At 47.6% G+C, this 14,596-nt stretch overlaps 1 protein-coding gene across 1 annotated transcript in view; it reads left to right on the plus strand.

The window, feature by feature from the left end:
* Positions 1–13,618, plus strand: part of LOC147091412 (complement C1s subcomponent-like) — a 47,653-nt gene extending 34,035 nt beyond the window's left edge. The window contains exons 10-11 of the mRNA XM_085976769.1: positions 9,983–10,060; positions 11,822–13,618. Of these exons, the coding sequence (XP_085832895.1) occupies positions 9,983–10,060; positions 11,822–12,579 (836 nt within the window). The 3' untranslated portion in view covers positions 12,580–13,618. The remainder of the gene's footprint in view (positions 1–9,982; positions 10,061–11,821) is intronic.
* The last annotated feature ends 978 nt before the right edge of the window (positions 13,619–14,596 follow it).

The raw sequence follows: 14,596 nt of genomic DNA on the forward strand, positions 1-14,596 counted from the left end.
CTCAACTTGGGTGGAATTACCACTTGGGATCCACACATCAAGGTCCCCCGGCACACTGACAGCTGTTCTCTCCTTAGCGAGAATGCTGGCAACAGTGAGTCACCATGTGCTGGCCATCCCTTCACCATCAAATCATAGACCCGAGAGAGTGTCGGGTCATTTCGGGTTTCCTTCTCTCTGGAGCCCGCAGACAAACTTATCCCTTAAGGTATCTGCCAGTCCTGCTCCAAACTGGCAGTGCTTCGATAACTTGCGTAGTTCCGTAAGATAGTCAGCATTACTCTCATCTTTGTGCTGGTTTCTTTTATGGAACTTGAATCTTTCTGCTATCAGCAGCGGTGTAGGATTTAGATGTTCCTGTAAGATATTGACAATCTCTTCAAAGCTTTTCTCCATTGGTTTAGCTGGGGTAATTAAATTCCGCAATAGGCCGTACGTTCTCGCGCCCATCAAATTTAATAATACCGACGCCTTCTTTTCATCGGCCACCCCATTTGCCTTGCAGTACACTTCAATTCTTTCCACATACGTGGTCCAGTCTTCTATTTCATTGTCGAAAGCAGTGATACTGCCACTCTTCGGCATCTTGGGTGGTTTAAAATGGCGCCTCCCGTGCTTTTCCTTCTTCCCCAATGGATTAAAATGGCGCCTCCCGCGCTTTTCCTTCTTCCCCTTGCTGCCAATGCTGCTCCTAGCATTCTAAATAGTAATGGCAGCGCCCCGCGGCTTCGGCGCGTCTCTCTTTTGTTAGTTAAATTCCTTAGTTTTATTCTTCTTTGACGCTGTCCACTGCGCGTCTCTTTTCCTTCCCCTCTTTTATTTTCTCTAACGCTGCCCGGCTCTTGAGCACCGACTGTGCCCTGTGCGCTCCACCCTCTCTCTCTTTTCCTTCCCGATGACGTTGCACGGCCCCCTTGCAGAGCCGCTCGATTGAGCTCAAGCCCGCCGCAGTCTGGAAGGGTCAGCGCACTACCTGCTACCAGCATGATTTGCTGGAACACCTTGACTGGGGAGCCAAGCCCAGCTCTCCACAGCTTCCCCTGCGATTCACTGAACTCCGATGGATCACTGGCTTCGACCTCCAAGAAGCTTCTTTTCAGGGATGGAACCCCGTGAGGTGACGGATCACCAGTACTGCAGGTGAGTTCGAACCTGCTCGTCGCCACTGTAGTGTCCGCGTATCAATAACACACGGACTGCAGGAGAACGGTAATAAGAGGTGTTTACTGAACAGAGGGTATGCTGGAACTGAAAGTACAGAAGCCTGCTACTGATTTATATACAGGTGTGGTCACTGCCGGTACTACAGTATCAAAGCAGTTCTCTCTTAAAGGTACATACACAACATTAACCACCCTTCTATGTGATAGTTTGCCTTCCGAAAATCCATGTAGACAACATCCCTTGCATTCCCTTCATCGATCCTCCGTGTTACTTCATCAAAAAATTTAATTAGATTAGTCAAACACGATCTGCCTTTTACAAATCTGTGCTGGTTGTCCTTAATTCGCTTAAACCTCTCCAAGTGCCCGTTAATTTTTCCTTGATAATTGTTTCTAAAACTTTACCCACCACTGATGTTAAACTGACCAACCTATAGTTACTAGGATTGTCCTTACACCCTTTCTTGAACAATGTTGTCACATTTGCCACTTTCCATTCCTCATGCACCTCACCCGCATATAGGGAAGATTGGAAAATTATGGCAAGCCCTTCCGCTGTCTCCTCCCCCAATTCCCTCAGCAATCTGGGATGCAAGCCATCTGGACCAGGCGACTTATTCACTCTAAGCATACCCAGCCTTTCTACCTTGCGGGGAGGTTTGCTAGCACTGTTGGGGGGGGGGGTTTAAACTAACTTGGCAGGGGGATGGAATACAGAGTGGAGCTATAGTAGGGGGTGATTTACAGCCAAATACGGAGGAAAAAACAAGTCAGCTGGGAAGGCAGAGCAAATATGTGAAGGCAAAAGGGAATATGGCAAGGCTGGAAGGCATTTATTTTAATGCAAGGAGTCTTGCAAATAAGGTGGACGAACTGAAGTTGTTGAACACATGGGAGTACGATATTGTTGCTATCACGGAGACATGGTTGAGGGAGGGTCAGGACTGGCAGCTCAATATTCCGGGGTATAGAATCTTCAGGCGAGACAGAGGGGGGTGTAAAAGGGGAGGGGGTGTTGCAATATTAATTAAGGAGTCAATTACTGCTGTAAGGAGGGATGATATATTAGCGGGTTCCTCAAATGAGGCCATATGGGTAGAACTTAAAAACAAAAAGGGGGCAAGCACTTTGCTGGGAGTGTACTATAGGCCCCCAAACAGTCAGGGGGAGATAGAGGAACAGATATGTAGGCAAATCTCAGAGAAGTGCGAAAATAATAGGGTAATAATAGTGGGGGATTTCAACTTCCCCAATATTAATTGGGATAGTCAGAGTGTGAAAGGCTTAGAGGGTGTAGAATTCTTAAAGCGCATCCAGGAGAGCTGTTTGAGCCAACATGTAGAAAGTCCTACAAGAGAGGGGGCGGTACTGGACCTAATTCTAGGGAATGTAGCCGGGCAAGTGGTGGAAGTGTCAGTAGGAGAGCATTTTGGCGACAGTGACCATAATTCGGTGAGATTTAAGGTGGTCATGGAAAAAGACAAAGACGGCCCGGAAATAAGGGTTCTAAATTGAGGGAAGGCCGATTTTAATATGGTAAGGCAGGATCTGGCCAAAGTGGACTGGGAGCAGCTACTTATAGGAAAATCCACATCAAAGCAGTGGGAGACTTTCAGAAGGGAAATAGAGAGAGTACAACGCCAACATGTTCCCGTAAAGGTCAAGGGTGGGACCAACAAGCAAAGGGAACCTTGGATGACAAGGGATATACAAAAATGCATTGGGAAAAAAAGGGGGGCTTTTGGCAGTTACAAAAGACTAAAGATGGAGGAAGCCCTAGAGGAGTATAAAAAGTGCAGGGGCATACTTAAAAAAGAAATTAGGAGAGCGAGGAGGGGCCATGAAATAACACTGGCGAGCAAAATAAAGGAAAATCCTAAGAAGTTTTATAAGTATATTAAGGGCAAGAGGATAACCAGGGAAAGGGTAGGGCCCATTAGGGACCACAGTGGCAATCTGTGTGTAGAGCCAGATGATGTAGGCGGGGTTTTAAATGAATTTTTTGCATCTGTGTTCACTATGGAGAAAGACGATGTAGACATAGAAATCGGGCAAGGGGACTGTGATATACTTGAACATATTAGCATCGAGAGGGAGGAGGTACTAGCGGTTTTAGCAGGCCAAAACGTGGATAAATCCCCAGGCCCGGACGAGATGTATCCCAGGCTGCTGTGTGAGGCAAAGGAGGAGATTGCAGGGGCTCTGACACAAATTTTCAGAACCTCTCTGGCCACAGGGGATGTACCAGAGGACTGGAGAACAGCTAACGTAGTACCATTATTCAAGAAGGGTAGCAGGGATAAACCATGGAATTACAGGCCAGTGAGCCTAACATCTGTGGTAGGGAAATTTATTGGAAAAAATTCTGAGGGACAAAATTAGCCTCCACTTGGAGAGGCAAGGATTAATCGGGGATAATCAGCATGGCTTTGTCAAGGGTAAATCATGTCTGACCAATCTGATTGAATTTTTCGAGGGGGTGACTAGGTGTGTGGATGAGGGAAATGCTGTGGATGTGGTATACATGGACTTCAGTAAGGCTTTTGCCAAAGTCCCGCATAGGAGACAGGTCAAGAAGGTAAGAGCCCATTGGATCCAGGGTGCATTGGCACGTTGGATCCTAAACTGGCTGAGTGGCAGGAGGCAGAGGGTGATGGTCGAAGGTTGCTTTTGTGACTGGAAGCCTGTGTCCAGTGGGGTACCTCAGGGATCGGTGCTGGGTCCCTTGCTGTTTGTGATCTACATAAATGATTTGGATGAGAATGTAAAAGGTATGATCAGTAAGTTCGCAGATGACAAGAAAATTGATGGGGTGGTAAATTGCGAGGAGGAAAGCCTTAGGCTACAGGACGATATAAACGGGTTGGTCAGATGGGCGGAAAATTGGCAAATGGAATTTAACCCTGAAAAGTGTGAGTTGATGCATTTTGGACGGACAAATAAGGCAAGGGAATACACAATGAGTGGTAGGACCCTAGGAAGTACAAAGGGTCAGAGGGACCTTGGTGTACATGTACATAGATCCCTGAAGGCAGCGGAACAGGTAGATAAGGTGGTTAAAAAGGCATATGGGATACTTGCCTTCATTAGCCGAGGCATAGAATATAAGAGCAGGGAGGTTATGATGGAGCTGCACAAAACGCTGGTAAGGCCACAGCTGGAGTACTGTGTGCAGTTCTGGTCGCCTCACTATAGGAAGGATGTGATTGCTTTGGAGAGGGTGCAGAGAAGATTCACCAGGATGTTACCTGGGATGGAGCGCCTCAGCTATGAAGAAAGACTAAACAGGCTGGGGTTGTTTTCCTTGGAGCAAAGAAGGCTGAGGGGGGACCTGATTGAGGTGTACAAAATGATGAGGGGCATAGATAGGGTAGATAAAGAGGAACTTTTCCCCTTAGTAGGGGGGTCAATAACAAGGGGGCATAGATTCAAGGTAAGGGGCAGGAGGTTTAGAGGGGATTTGAGGAGGAACTTTTTCACCCAGAGGGTGGTTGGAGTCTGGAACTCACTGCCTGAAAGGGTGGTAGAGGCAGGAACCCTCACAACATTCAAGAAGCATTTGGATGAGCACTTGAAATGCCATTGCATACAAGGCTATGGACCAAATGCTGGAAAATGGGATTAGATTGGACAGGGCTTGATGGACGGCGCAGACACGATGGGCCGAAGGGCCTCTTTCTGTGCTGTATAACTCTATGACTCTATGACTCTACATCCTGTCTATCAATTTTAACCCCTCCCATTACTTCTACCTTTTCCACTTCTACTGATATTTTGTCAGCATCCATCTCCTTAGTAAACACCGATACAAAGTACTCATTGCGTATTCTAGCCTTGCCTTGCGCCTCTAAGCATATACCACCTTCTTTGTCCCTAATAGACCCCACCCCGCCTCTTACTACCCGCTTACTGTTTACATGCCAGTAGAAGATTTTTGGGTTCCCTTTTATGTTAACCGCCAAATTAATGGGAATGAAAGCTGATAAATCTCCTGGACCTGATGGCCTGCATCCTAGGGTTTTGAAAGAGGTGGCTATAGAGATAGTGGATGCATTGGTTGTCATCTTCCAAAATTCCATAGATTCTAGAACGGTTCCTGCAGATTGGAAGGTGGAAAATGTTTAAGAAAAGAGGGAGAGAGAAAACGGTGAACTACAGACCAGTTAGCCTGACATCAGTAGTTGGGAAAATGCTAGAATCTATTATTAAGGACGTGGTAACAGGGCACTTAGAAATAATAATAGGATTGGGCAGAGTCAACATGGATTTATGAAAGGGAAACCGTGTTTGACAAATCTGTTAGCGTTTTTTGAGGTTGTAACTAATAGATATGGGGGAACCAGTGGATGTGGTGCATTCAAAGACCGCATGGATGAACTACAGAATTTGTTCATCCCAGTATGACATAAAAATAAAACAAAAAAGGTGACTCAACCGTGGCTAACAAGGGAAATTAGGGATAGCATAAGATCCAAGGAGAGGACATATAAATTGGCCAGAAAAAGCAGTAAACCTGAGGATTGGGAGCAGTTTATGATTCAACAAAGGAGGACAAAGGGATTAATTAATAAAGGGAAAATAGAATATGAGAGTAAGCCTTCAGGGAACATAAAAACTGACTGTAAAAGCTTTTATAGATATGTGAAGAGAAAAAGATTGGTGAAGTCAAGCCTATGTCCCTTGCAGTCAGAATCAGGGGAATTTATAATGGGGAACAAAGAAATGGAAGACCAATTAAATACATATTTTGGTTCTGTCTTCACAAAGGAGGACACAAATAGCCTCCCAGAGATGTTGGGGAACATAGGGTCTGATGAAAGGGAGGAACTGAAAGAAATCAGTATTTGTAGGGAAATGGTATTAGGGAAATTGACGGGATTGAAGGCCGATAAATCCCCAGGGCCTGATAATCTACATCCTAGGGTACTTAAGGAAGTGGCCCTAGAAATAGTAGATGCATTGCTGATCATCTTCCAACATTCGATGGAATCTGGAACAGTACCCATGGATTGGAGGGTAGCTAATGTTACCCCACTATTCAAAAAAGGTGGTAGAGAGAAAACGGGGAATTACAGGCTGGTAAGCCTGACATCGGTAGTGGGGAAAATGCTAGAGTCCATTATAAAAGATGTAATAGCAGAGCACTTGGAAAACAGTGACAGGATCAGACAAAGTCAACATGGATTTACAAAAGGTAAATTGTGCTTGACTAAGCTACTGGAATTTTTTGAGGATGTAACTGTAAAATAGATAAGGGAGAACCAGTGGATGTGGTGCATTTGGACTTTCAGAAGGCTTTCGATAAGGTCCTGCATAAGAGATTAGCGTGTAAAGTTAAGGCACATGGGATTGGGGGCAAGGTACTGACTTGGATAGAGAACTGGTTGGCAGACAGAAAGCAAAGAATTGGAATAAACGGGTCTTTTTCTGAGTGGCAGGCAGTGACTAGTGGGGTACCGCAGGGATCGGTCCTTGAATCCCAGTTATTCACAATATATATTAATGATCTAGACAAGGGAACTAGCTGTAATATATCCAAGTTTGCAGATGACACAAAGCTGGGTGGGCGTGTGTGCTGTGAGGAGGATGCTGAGAAACTACAGGATGATTTGGACAGGTTGGGTGATTGGGCAGAAGCATGGTAGATGCAATATAACGTGGATAAATGTGAGGTTATCCACTTTGGTGGCAAAAACAGGAAGGCAGATTATTATCTGAATGGCAATAGATTGGGAGAAGGGGAAGTGCAACGAGACCTGGGTGTCCTTGTGCACCAGCCGCTGAAGGTAAGCATGCAGGTGCAGCAGGTGGTTAAGAAGGCAAATGGTATGTTGGCCTTCGTAGAGAGAGGGTTTGAGTACAGGAACAAGGATGTCTTGCTACAGTTGTACAGGGCCTTGGTGAGACCACAACTTGAGTATTGTGTGCAGTTTTGGTCGCCTTATCTGAGGAAGGATGTTCTTGCCATGGAAGGAGTTCAGCGAAGATTCACCAGGCTGATACCTGGGATGGCAGGAATGACGTATGAGGAGAGATTGGGTCGATTGGGCTTATACTCACTGGAGTTTAGAAGAATGAGAGGGGATCTCATTGAAACTTATAACATTCTGACAGGACTGGACAGACTAGATGCAGGAAGGATGTTCCCGATGGCCAGGGAGTCCAGAACCAGGGGTCATAGTCTAAGGATAAGGGGTAAGCCATTTAGGACAGAAATGAGGAGGAATTTCTTCGCCCAGAGAGTGGTGAGCCTGTGGAATTCTCTACCACAGAAGGCAGTTGAGGCCAATTCATTAAATATATTCAAGAAGGAGTTGAATATATTTATTAAGGCTAAAGGGATCAAGGGATATGGGGAGAAGGCAGGGACAGGGTACTGAATTTGGATGATTAGCCATGATCGCATTGAATGGCGGAGCAGGCTCGAGGGGCCGAATGGCCTACTCCTGCTCCTATCTTCTATGTTTCTACTTGGATTTTCAGAAGGCATTCGATAAGGTGCCACACAAGAGATGATTAAACAAATTTAGGGCTCATGCGATTGGGGGTAATATGCTAGCATGGATTGAGGATTGGTTAACGTACAGAAAACAGAGAGTAGGAATAAACGGGTCATTTTCGGGTTAACAGGCTGTAGCTAGTGGGGTACCGCAAGGATCAGTGCTTGGGTCTCAGCTATTCACAATCTACATCAATGATTTGGATGAGGGGACCAAATGTAATATATCCAAATTTGCTGATGTTACAAAGCTGGGTGTGAATGTAAGTTGTGAGGAGGATGCAAGCAGGCTTCAATGGGAGATAGACAGGCTAAGTGAGTGGGCAAGAACATGGCAAATGGAATATAATGTGGAGAAATGTGAAGTTATCCACATTGATAGGAAAAATAGAAAAGCAGATTACTTTTTAAATGGGGAGAGATTGGGAAATGTTGGAGTTCAGAGGGACCTGGGTGTCCTTGTACACGAATCACTGAACGTTAACATGCAGGTACAGCAAGCAGTTAGGAAAGCAAATGGTATGTTGGCCTTTATTACAAGACGATTTGAGTATAAGAGTAAAAACGTCTTACTGCAATTATATAGGGCCCTGGTGAGACCACACCTGGAGTATTGTCTACAGTTTTGGTCTCCTTACCCAAGGAAGGATATACTTGCCCTAGAGGGAGTGCAATGAAGTTTCACGAAATTGGTTCCTGTGATGGGGGACTGTCCTATGAGGACAGGTTGAGTAGACTAGGCCTATATTCTCTAGAGTTTAGAAGAGTGAGAGGTGATCTCATTGAAACACACAAAATTCTTACAGGGCTTGACAGGGTAGATGCAGGGAGAATGTTTCCCCCTGGCTGGAGAGTCCAGAACCAGGGGTCACAGCCTCAGAATAAGGGGTCGGCCATTTAGGACTGAGATGAGGAGAAGTTTCTTCACTCAGAGGGGGGTGAACCTGTGGAATTCTCTACCCCAGAGGGCTGTGGAGGCTCAGTCGTTGAGTATATTCAAGATAGAGACCGATAGATTTTTGAATATTAAGGCAATCACGGGATATGGGGATAGTGCAGGAAAGTGGGGATGAGGTAGTAGAGCAGCCATGGCCTACTGCTGCTCCTATTTTTTTATTTTTTATGTTCTTATCTTCCTTTCCATTGAAGTGAAGGAAATGGAAAATCGAGTAGGATGCATGACAGGTCATTCAAAACTTTTTGCCAATATTTCTATCATGCCTTTCACGACCTCAGGATGTCACAAAGCGCTTCACAGCCAATGAAGTACATGTTTCTTTGAAGCGGCGTCACTGTTATAACGTAGGGAAAATGCGCACAGCAAGCTCCCACAAACACCGTGGGTTGGTGGGGACTGAAATCAGGGGGTTCCTTGGCTTGGAACTCGGGGCCAGGGGCTGGAGGTCGAAGGTCGGGATCTCAGGACTGGAGCGGAGGCGCTCGGGATGCTGATTTTGGGAAGTACTTGCCCTCTTTTTAATGTAGGTGATCCCGAGGGTTTACTTTCCCCTGAGTGCATTGGGCCCCTTATTTGCAAATATGGACCAAGGATGCCTCTTGTTTGTCCTTGCCCAATATGGCGGGTGATGCACTTCCGGGTGCGCGCTTCCTGTCCCCCATTTTGGGGACTAAGGAGGCCACGTAGCACCTGAAAAATGGGCCAGATTAGTCCCGTGGGTGAGGTACTAGAAAGAGAGGGGAGGGGGCTGTGAGAGATGAGGTTATGGAGGTAGCTCTCTCTCTACAGAGTGTCTATTGACACCACCATGTGAGCCAATGAGTTGGAGGCAGGGCTACACTTACAACAGGACAAAGTCAGCAAAAAGTCTATTTAAACAGCGCCCTACAGCAAACAGTCTACAGAGTCTATTTAAAATGAGCCTCTACAAACTATAGCAAACAGAGTTTATTTAAACAGCACAACCACAGGAAACAGTCTACAAAGTCTATTTAAAAAGAGTCTCTACAAACTACAGCAAGCAGAGTGTATTTAAACAGCGCAACCACAGCAAACAGTCTACAGAGTCTACTTTTTAAAAAAGCCTCTATGAACTACAGCAAGCAGAACTCATGACCGAAACTACAGCAAAGCCTCCCGATAAAAGCAGGGAGCTCTCTCCGGCAATATTGCAGTGGGTGGAGGATAGTTACAGGTTGCAAATGAGGTGCGTTAAAAATCGGGCTCAGTCACCAACAGGCACGATTGATTGGGGAAATGACCCAATCCCCTCCATTCTAGCCAGGAAGAGTGGTGACATTATAGGCAGCCACTCTCTCTCTAACTGATAACTCTCTCCCTTGCTGTACTTCTCCCCACCAGCTCTCTTCAAATGCTCGGCTGATGCTGATTGGGTGGCCATCGAGAGCGGCGACAGTACCCTGCCAAGGTGCAAGCCAGGTAAATATTTGAACGAGTGTGATGAGTAGAAAAGTAGCACAGAATCTTTGACAGAGCTCTCCAATTAATCCCACTTCCCCCGCTCTTTCCCCATAGTCCTGTAAGTTATTTCCCTTCAAGTATTTATCCAATTCTCTGGTGAATGTTACTATTGAATCTGAATTTGTGTAAACATAGAAGCATAGAAACACAGAAGATAGGAGCAGGAGTAGGCCATTTGGCCCCTCGAGCCTGTTCCGCCATTCAATGAGATCATGGCTGATCATCCAAATTCAGTACCCTGTCCCTGCCTTCTCCCCATATCCCTTGATCACTTTAGCCTTAAGAAATATATCTAAATCCTTCTTGAATATATTTAATGTATTGGCCTCAACTGCCTTCTGTGGTAGAGAATTCCACAAGTTCACCACTCTCTGGGTGAAGAAATTCCTCCTCCTCTCTGTCCCAAATGGTTTACCCCTTATCCTTAGACTGTGACCCCTGGTTCTGGACTCCCCCGCCATCGAGAACAGCCTTCCTGCATCTAGTTTGACTAGTCCTGTTAGAATTTTATAAGTTTCAATGATATCCCCTCTCATTATTCTAAACCCTAATTGACCCAAACTCTCTTCATACATCATCCCTGCCATCCCAGGTATCAGTCTGGTGAATCTTCGCTGCACTCCCTCCATGGCAAGAACATCCTTCCTGAGATAAGTCGACCAAAACTGCACACAATACTCAAGGTGTGGTCTCACCAAGGCCCTGTACAACTGCAGCAAGACATCCTTGCTCCTGTACTCGAATCCTCTCGCTATGAAGGCCAACATACCATTTGCCTTCTTAACCGCCTGCTGCACCTGCATGCTTACCTTCAGCGATTGGTGCACAAGGACACCCAGGTCTCATTGCAATTCCCCTTCTCCCAATCTATTGCCGTTCAGATAATAATCTGCCTTCCTGTTTTTGCCACCAAAGTGGATAACCTCGCATTTATCCACATTATACTGCATCTGCCACGCATCTGCCCAATCGCCCATCCTGTACAAATTGTACTGGAGATTCTTGCCATCCTCCTCACAGCACACACGCCCACCCAGCATTGTGTCATAACAAAATGTTTTTGCGTGCCGCCTCTGGTTCTTTTGCCAATCACCTTAAATCTGTGCCGTCGGGTTACCGACCCTCCTGGAAACAGTCTCTCCCTATTTACTCTATCTCAACCCATCAGAATTTTGAACACCTCCACTTAATCTCCCGTTAACCTGCTCCGCTTGAAGGAGAACAATTCCGGTTCCTCCAGTCTCCCCACGTAACTGAAGTCCCTCATCCCCTGGCACTGTTCGAGTAAATCTCCTTCTGCACCCTCTCCATGGCCTTGACACCCTTCCGAAAGTGTGACACCCAGAATTGGACACAATTCTCCAGCTGAGGCCGAGCCAGTGTTTTACAAATGGTTTTAGCGATAACATCCGGGACTTCAGCCGAGCTGACCGAGTGCTCTGCAGACCTTTCTTCTCCCTCATGGTTGCCAGATATTCAACCTGGGAGTGTGGGGGTGGGGGCTGCGCGAAACCGGTTGCATTTCAATTGTATACAGCTCGGTGCAGTGGGCGGTCGGTGCGCTACCTCCCCTTGTGTGCTGCCTCACCGAGTCGAATATCTACCCACGTTGAGGTCGCTGTTTGTTGCTAAAAGGTGTCTGGCTATCAGGTTTGGTGTTTGCACATGATTAAACCGATCCAAGAACATTCACCTCCTGCGATTTTCCTCCAATCTCAGTTTGCGGGAAGTCCGCCACCTCCTCCGATACCGGGCGCATCTTTGGCGGGAAGCGGGCCAAACGGGGATATTTCCCTTGGCAGGTGCGGCTGCTCACCAGCGATGGCATGATGGGCGGCGGAGCTCTTATCTCCGACGGGTGGGTGCTGACGGCCGCTCACCTCTTCGACCGCTCGCTCCAGACGGAAGTACGCGGCGGATTTGTCAATCTGCGGGACACCCAGCCGGAGAACCAGTACCCGGCCGAGCCGGCCATCGTCCACCCCGACTACAGGGAGGAAGCGAGCGGGAAGGAGCCCAACTTCGATCACGACATCGCACTGGTCAAGCTCCAGAGCAAGGTCAAGCTGGGACCCAGTGTGTCTCCCGTGTGCCTGCCTGGTGTAGGAGAAGTGCACACACCGGAGCTGGGAAAACTGGGCTACATAGCAGGGTGGGGTAAGACGGAAGAGAGGAATCTGGCAATTATTCTACAGTATGCTGAGGTGCCTGTCGTTAGCATGGACAAGTGTAAGCAGGCCAGCTACCAGGGCAAAAAGCCAATTTTCACATCCAACATGATCTGCGCTGGAGCACAGGGTACTGACTCCTGCCAAGGGGACAGTGGGGGACCCTACGTTTTCAGGGACCCCCTGGACCCCAGCCGCCATTTGGTCAGGGGCATCGTGTCCTTCGGCCCACAGCAGTGCGGCAGTTATGGGGTGTACACCCATGTGGGGCAGTATCTGGACTGGATTAAGAAGACCATAGAGTCATAGAGTCATAGAGTTTTACAGCACAGAAAGAGGCCCTTCGGCCCATCGTGTCTGCGCCGCCCATCCATCCCTGTCCCGTCTAATCCCATTTTCCAGCATTTGGTCCATAGCCTTGTATGCAATGGCATTCCAAGTGCTCATCCAAATGCTTCTTGAATGTTGTGAGGGTTCCTGCCTCTACCACCCTTTTGGGCATTGAGTTCCACATTCCAACCACCCTCTGGGTGAAAAAGTTCCTCCTCAAATCCCCTCTAAATCTCCTGCCCCTTACCCTGAATCTATGCCCCCTTGTTATTGACCCCCCTACTAAGGGGAAAAGTTCCTCTTTGCCTACCCTATCTATGCCCCTCATCATTTTGTATACCTCAATCAGGTCCCCCCTCAGCCTTCTTTGCTCCAAGGAAAACAACCCCAGCCTGTTTAGTCTTTCTTCATAGCTGAGGCGCTCCATCCCAGGTAACATCCTGGTGAATCTTCTCTGCACCCTCTCCAAAGCAATCACATCCTTCCTATAGTGAGGCGACCAGAACTGCACACAGTACTCCAGCTGTGGCCTTACCAGCGTTTTGTGCAGCTCCATCATAACCTCCCTGCTCTTATATTCTATGCCTCGGCTAATGAAGGCAAGTATCCCATATGCCTTTTTAACCACCTTATCTACCTGTTCCGCTGCCTTCAGGGATCTATGTACATGTACACCAAGGTCCCTCTGACCCTCTGTACTTCCTAGGGTCCTACCACTCATTGTGTATTCCCTTGCCTTATTTGTCCGTCCAAAATGCATCACCTTGCACTTTTCAGGGTTAAATTCCATTTGCCACTTTTCCGCCCATCTGACCAACCCGTTTATATCGTCCTGTAGCCTGAGGCTTTCCTCCTCGCAATTGACCACCCCACCAATTTTCGTGTCATCTGCGAACTTGCTGATCATACCTTTTACATTCTCATGGAGGAACACGAGAGCTTGGAGAGCGACGAGGTGGATACATAACTGTATTAATAAATCGAGATATAATTCACAATAAAATATAATTCCCCACAACGTGTTGTCTCCTGGGGTGCAGTATATCCACCGTGGCACACACATACTTTAGCAGGAACCAACTCGGTGGGTAGGGCCCTCAGCTCTGAGTCAGAAGGTCGTGGGTTCAAGACCCACTCTGAAGACTCGAGCCCCATAATGCCAGACCGACACTCCCGTGGACAGAACTGAGGGAGTGCTGCACTGTAGGACGGGCAGTACTGAGGGAGTGCTGCACTATTGGAGGGTCAGTACTGAGGGAGTGCTGCACTATTGGAGGGTCAGTACTGAGGGAGTGCTGCACTGTCGGAGGGGCAGTGCTGAGGGAGCGCTGCACTGTCGTGGGGCAGTAATGAGGGAGTGCTGCACTGTCAGAGGGACAGTACTGAGAGAGTGCTGCACTGTCGGAAGGGCAGTACTGAGGGAGCGCTGCACTGTCGGAGGGGCAGTACTGAGGGAGTGCTGCACTGTCGGAGAGTCAGAACTGAGGGAGCGCTGCACTGTCAGAGGGTCAGTACTGAGGGAGTGCTGCAATATTGGAGGGTCAGTACTGAGGGAGTGCTGCACTGTCGAACAAACTGTGGCTGGGGTGGGTAGGGTCTTTGATGATGGTCAGTGACCTCCGTAAACAGCGTTTCTGGTAGATGTTCTCAATGGTCGGTAGCCGGGTGCCGGTAATGCGTTGGGCAGTTTTGAATACCCGCTGCAGGGCTTTCTGGTCATAGGAGCTACAGCTGCCATACCACACTGTGATACAGTTCGTCAGGATGCTCTCTATTGTGCAGCGGTAAAAGTTAGAGAGGATCAGGGGTGACAGGTTACATCCCTTCAGCCTCCTTAGGAAATATAGGCGCTGCTGGGCCTTCTTCACCAACGAGGAGGTATTGAGGGACCAGGAGAGGTCTTCCGTGATGTGGACTCCGAGGAACTTAAAGCTGTCCACCCTTTCCACCACAGCCCCATGGATGTGGATGGGGGTGTGTCTTCCGCCTTTAGACT

This window comes from Somniosus microcephalus, unplaced genomic scaffold (genome assembly GCF_052327205.1).
Source record: "Somniosus microcephalus isolate GS21.2 unplaced genomic scaffold, FLI_Smic_1.0 unresolved_chr3, whole genome shotgun sequence".
NCBI lineage: Eukaryota > Metazoa > Chordata > Chondrichthyes > Squaliformes > Somniosidae > Somniosus > Somniosus microcephalus.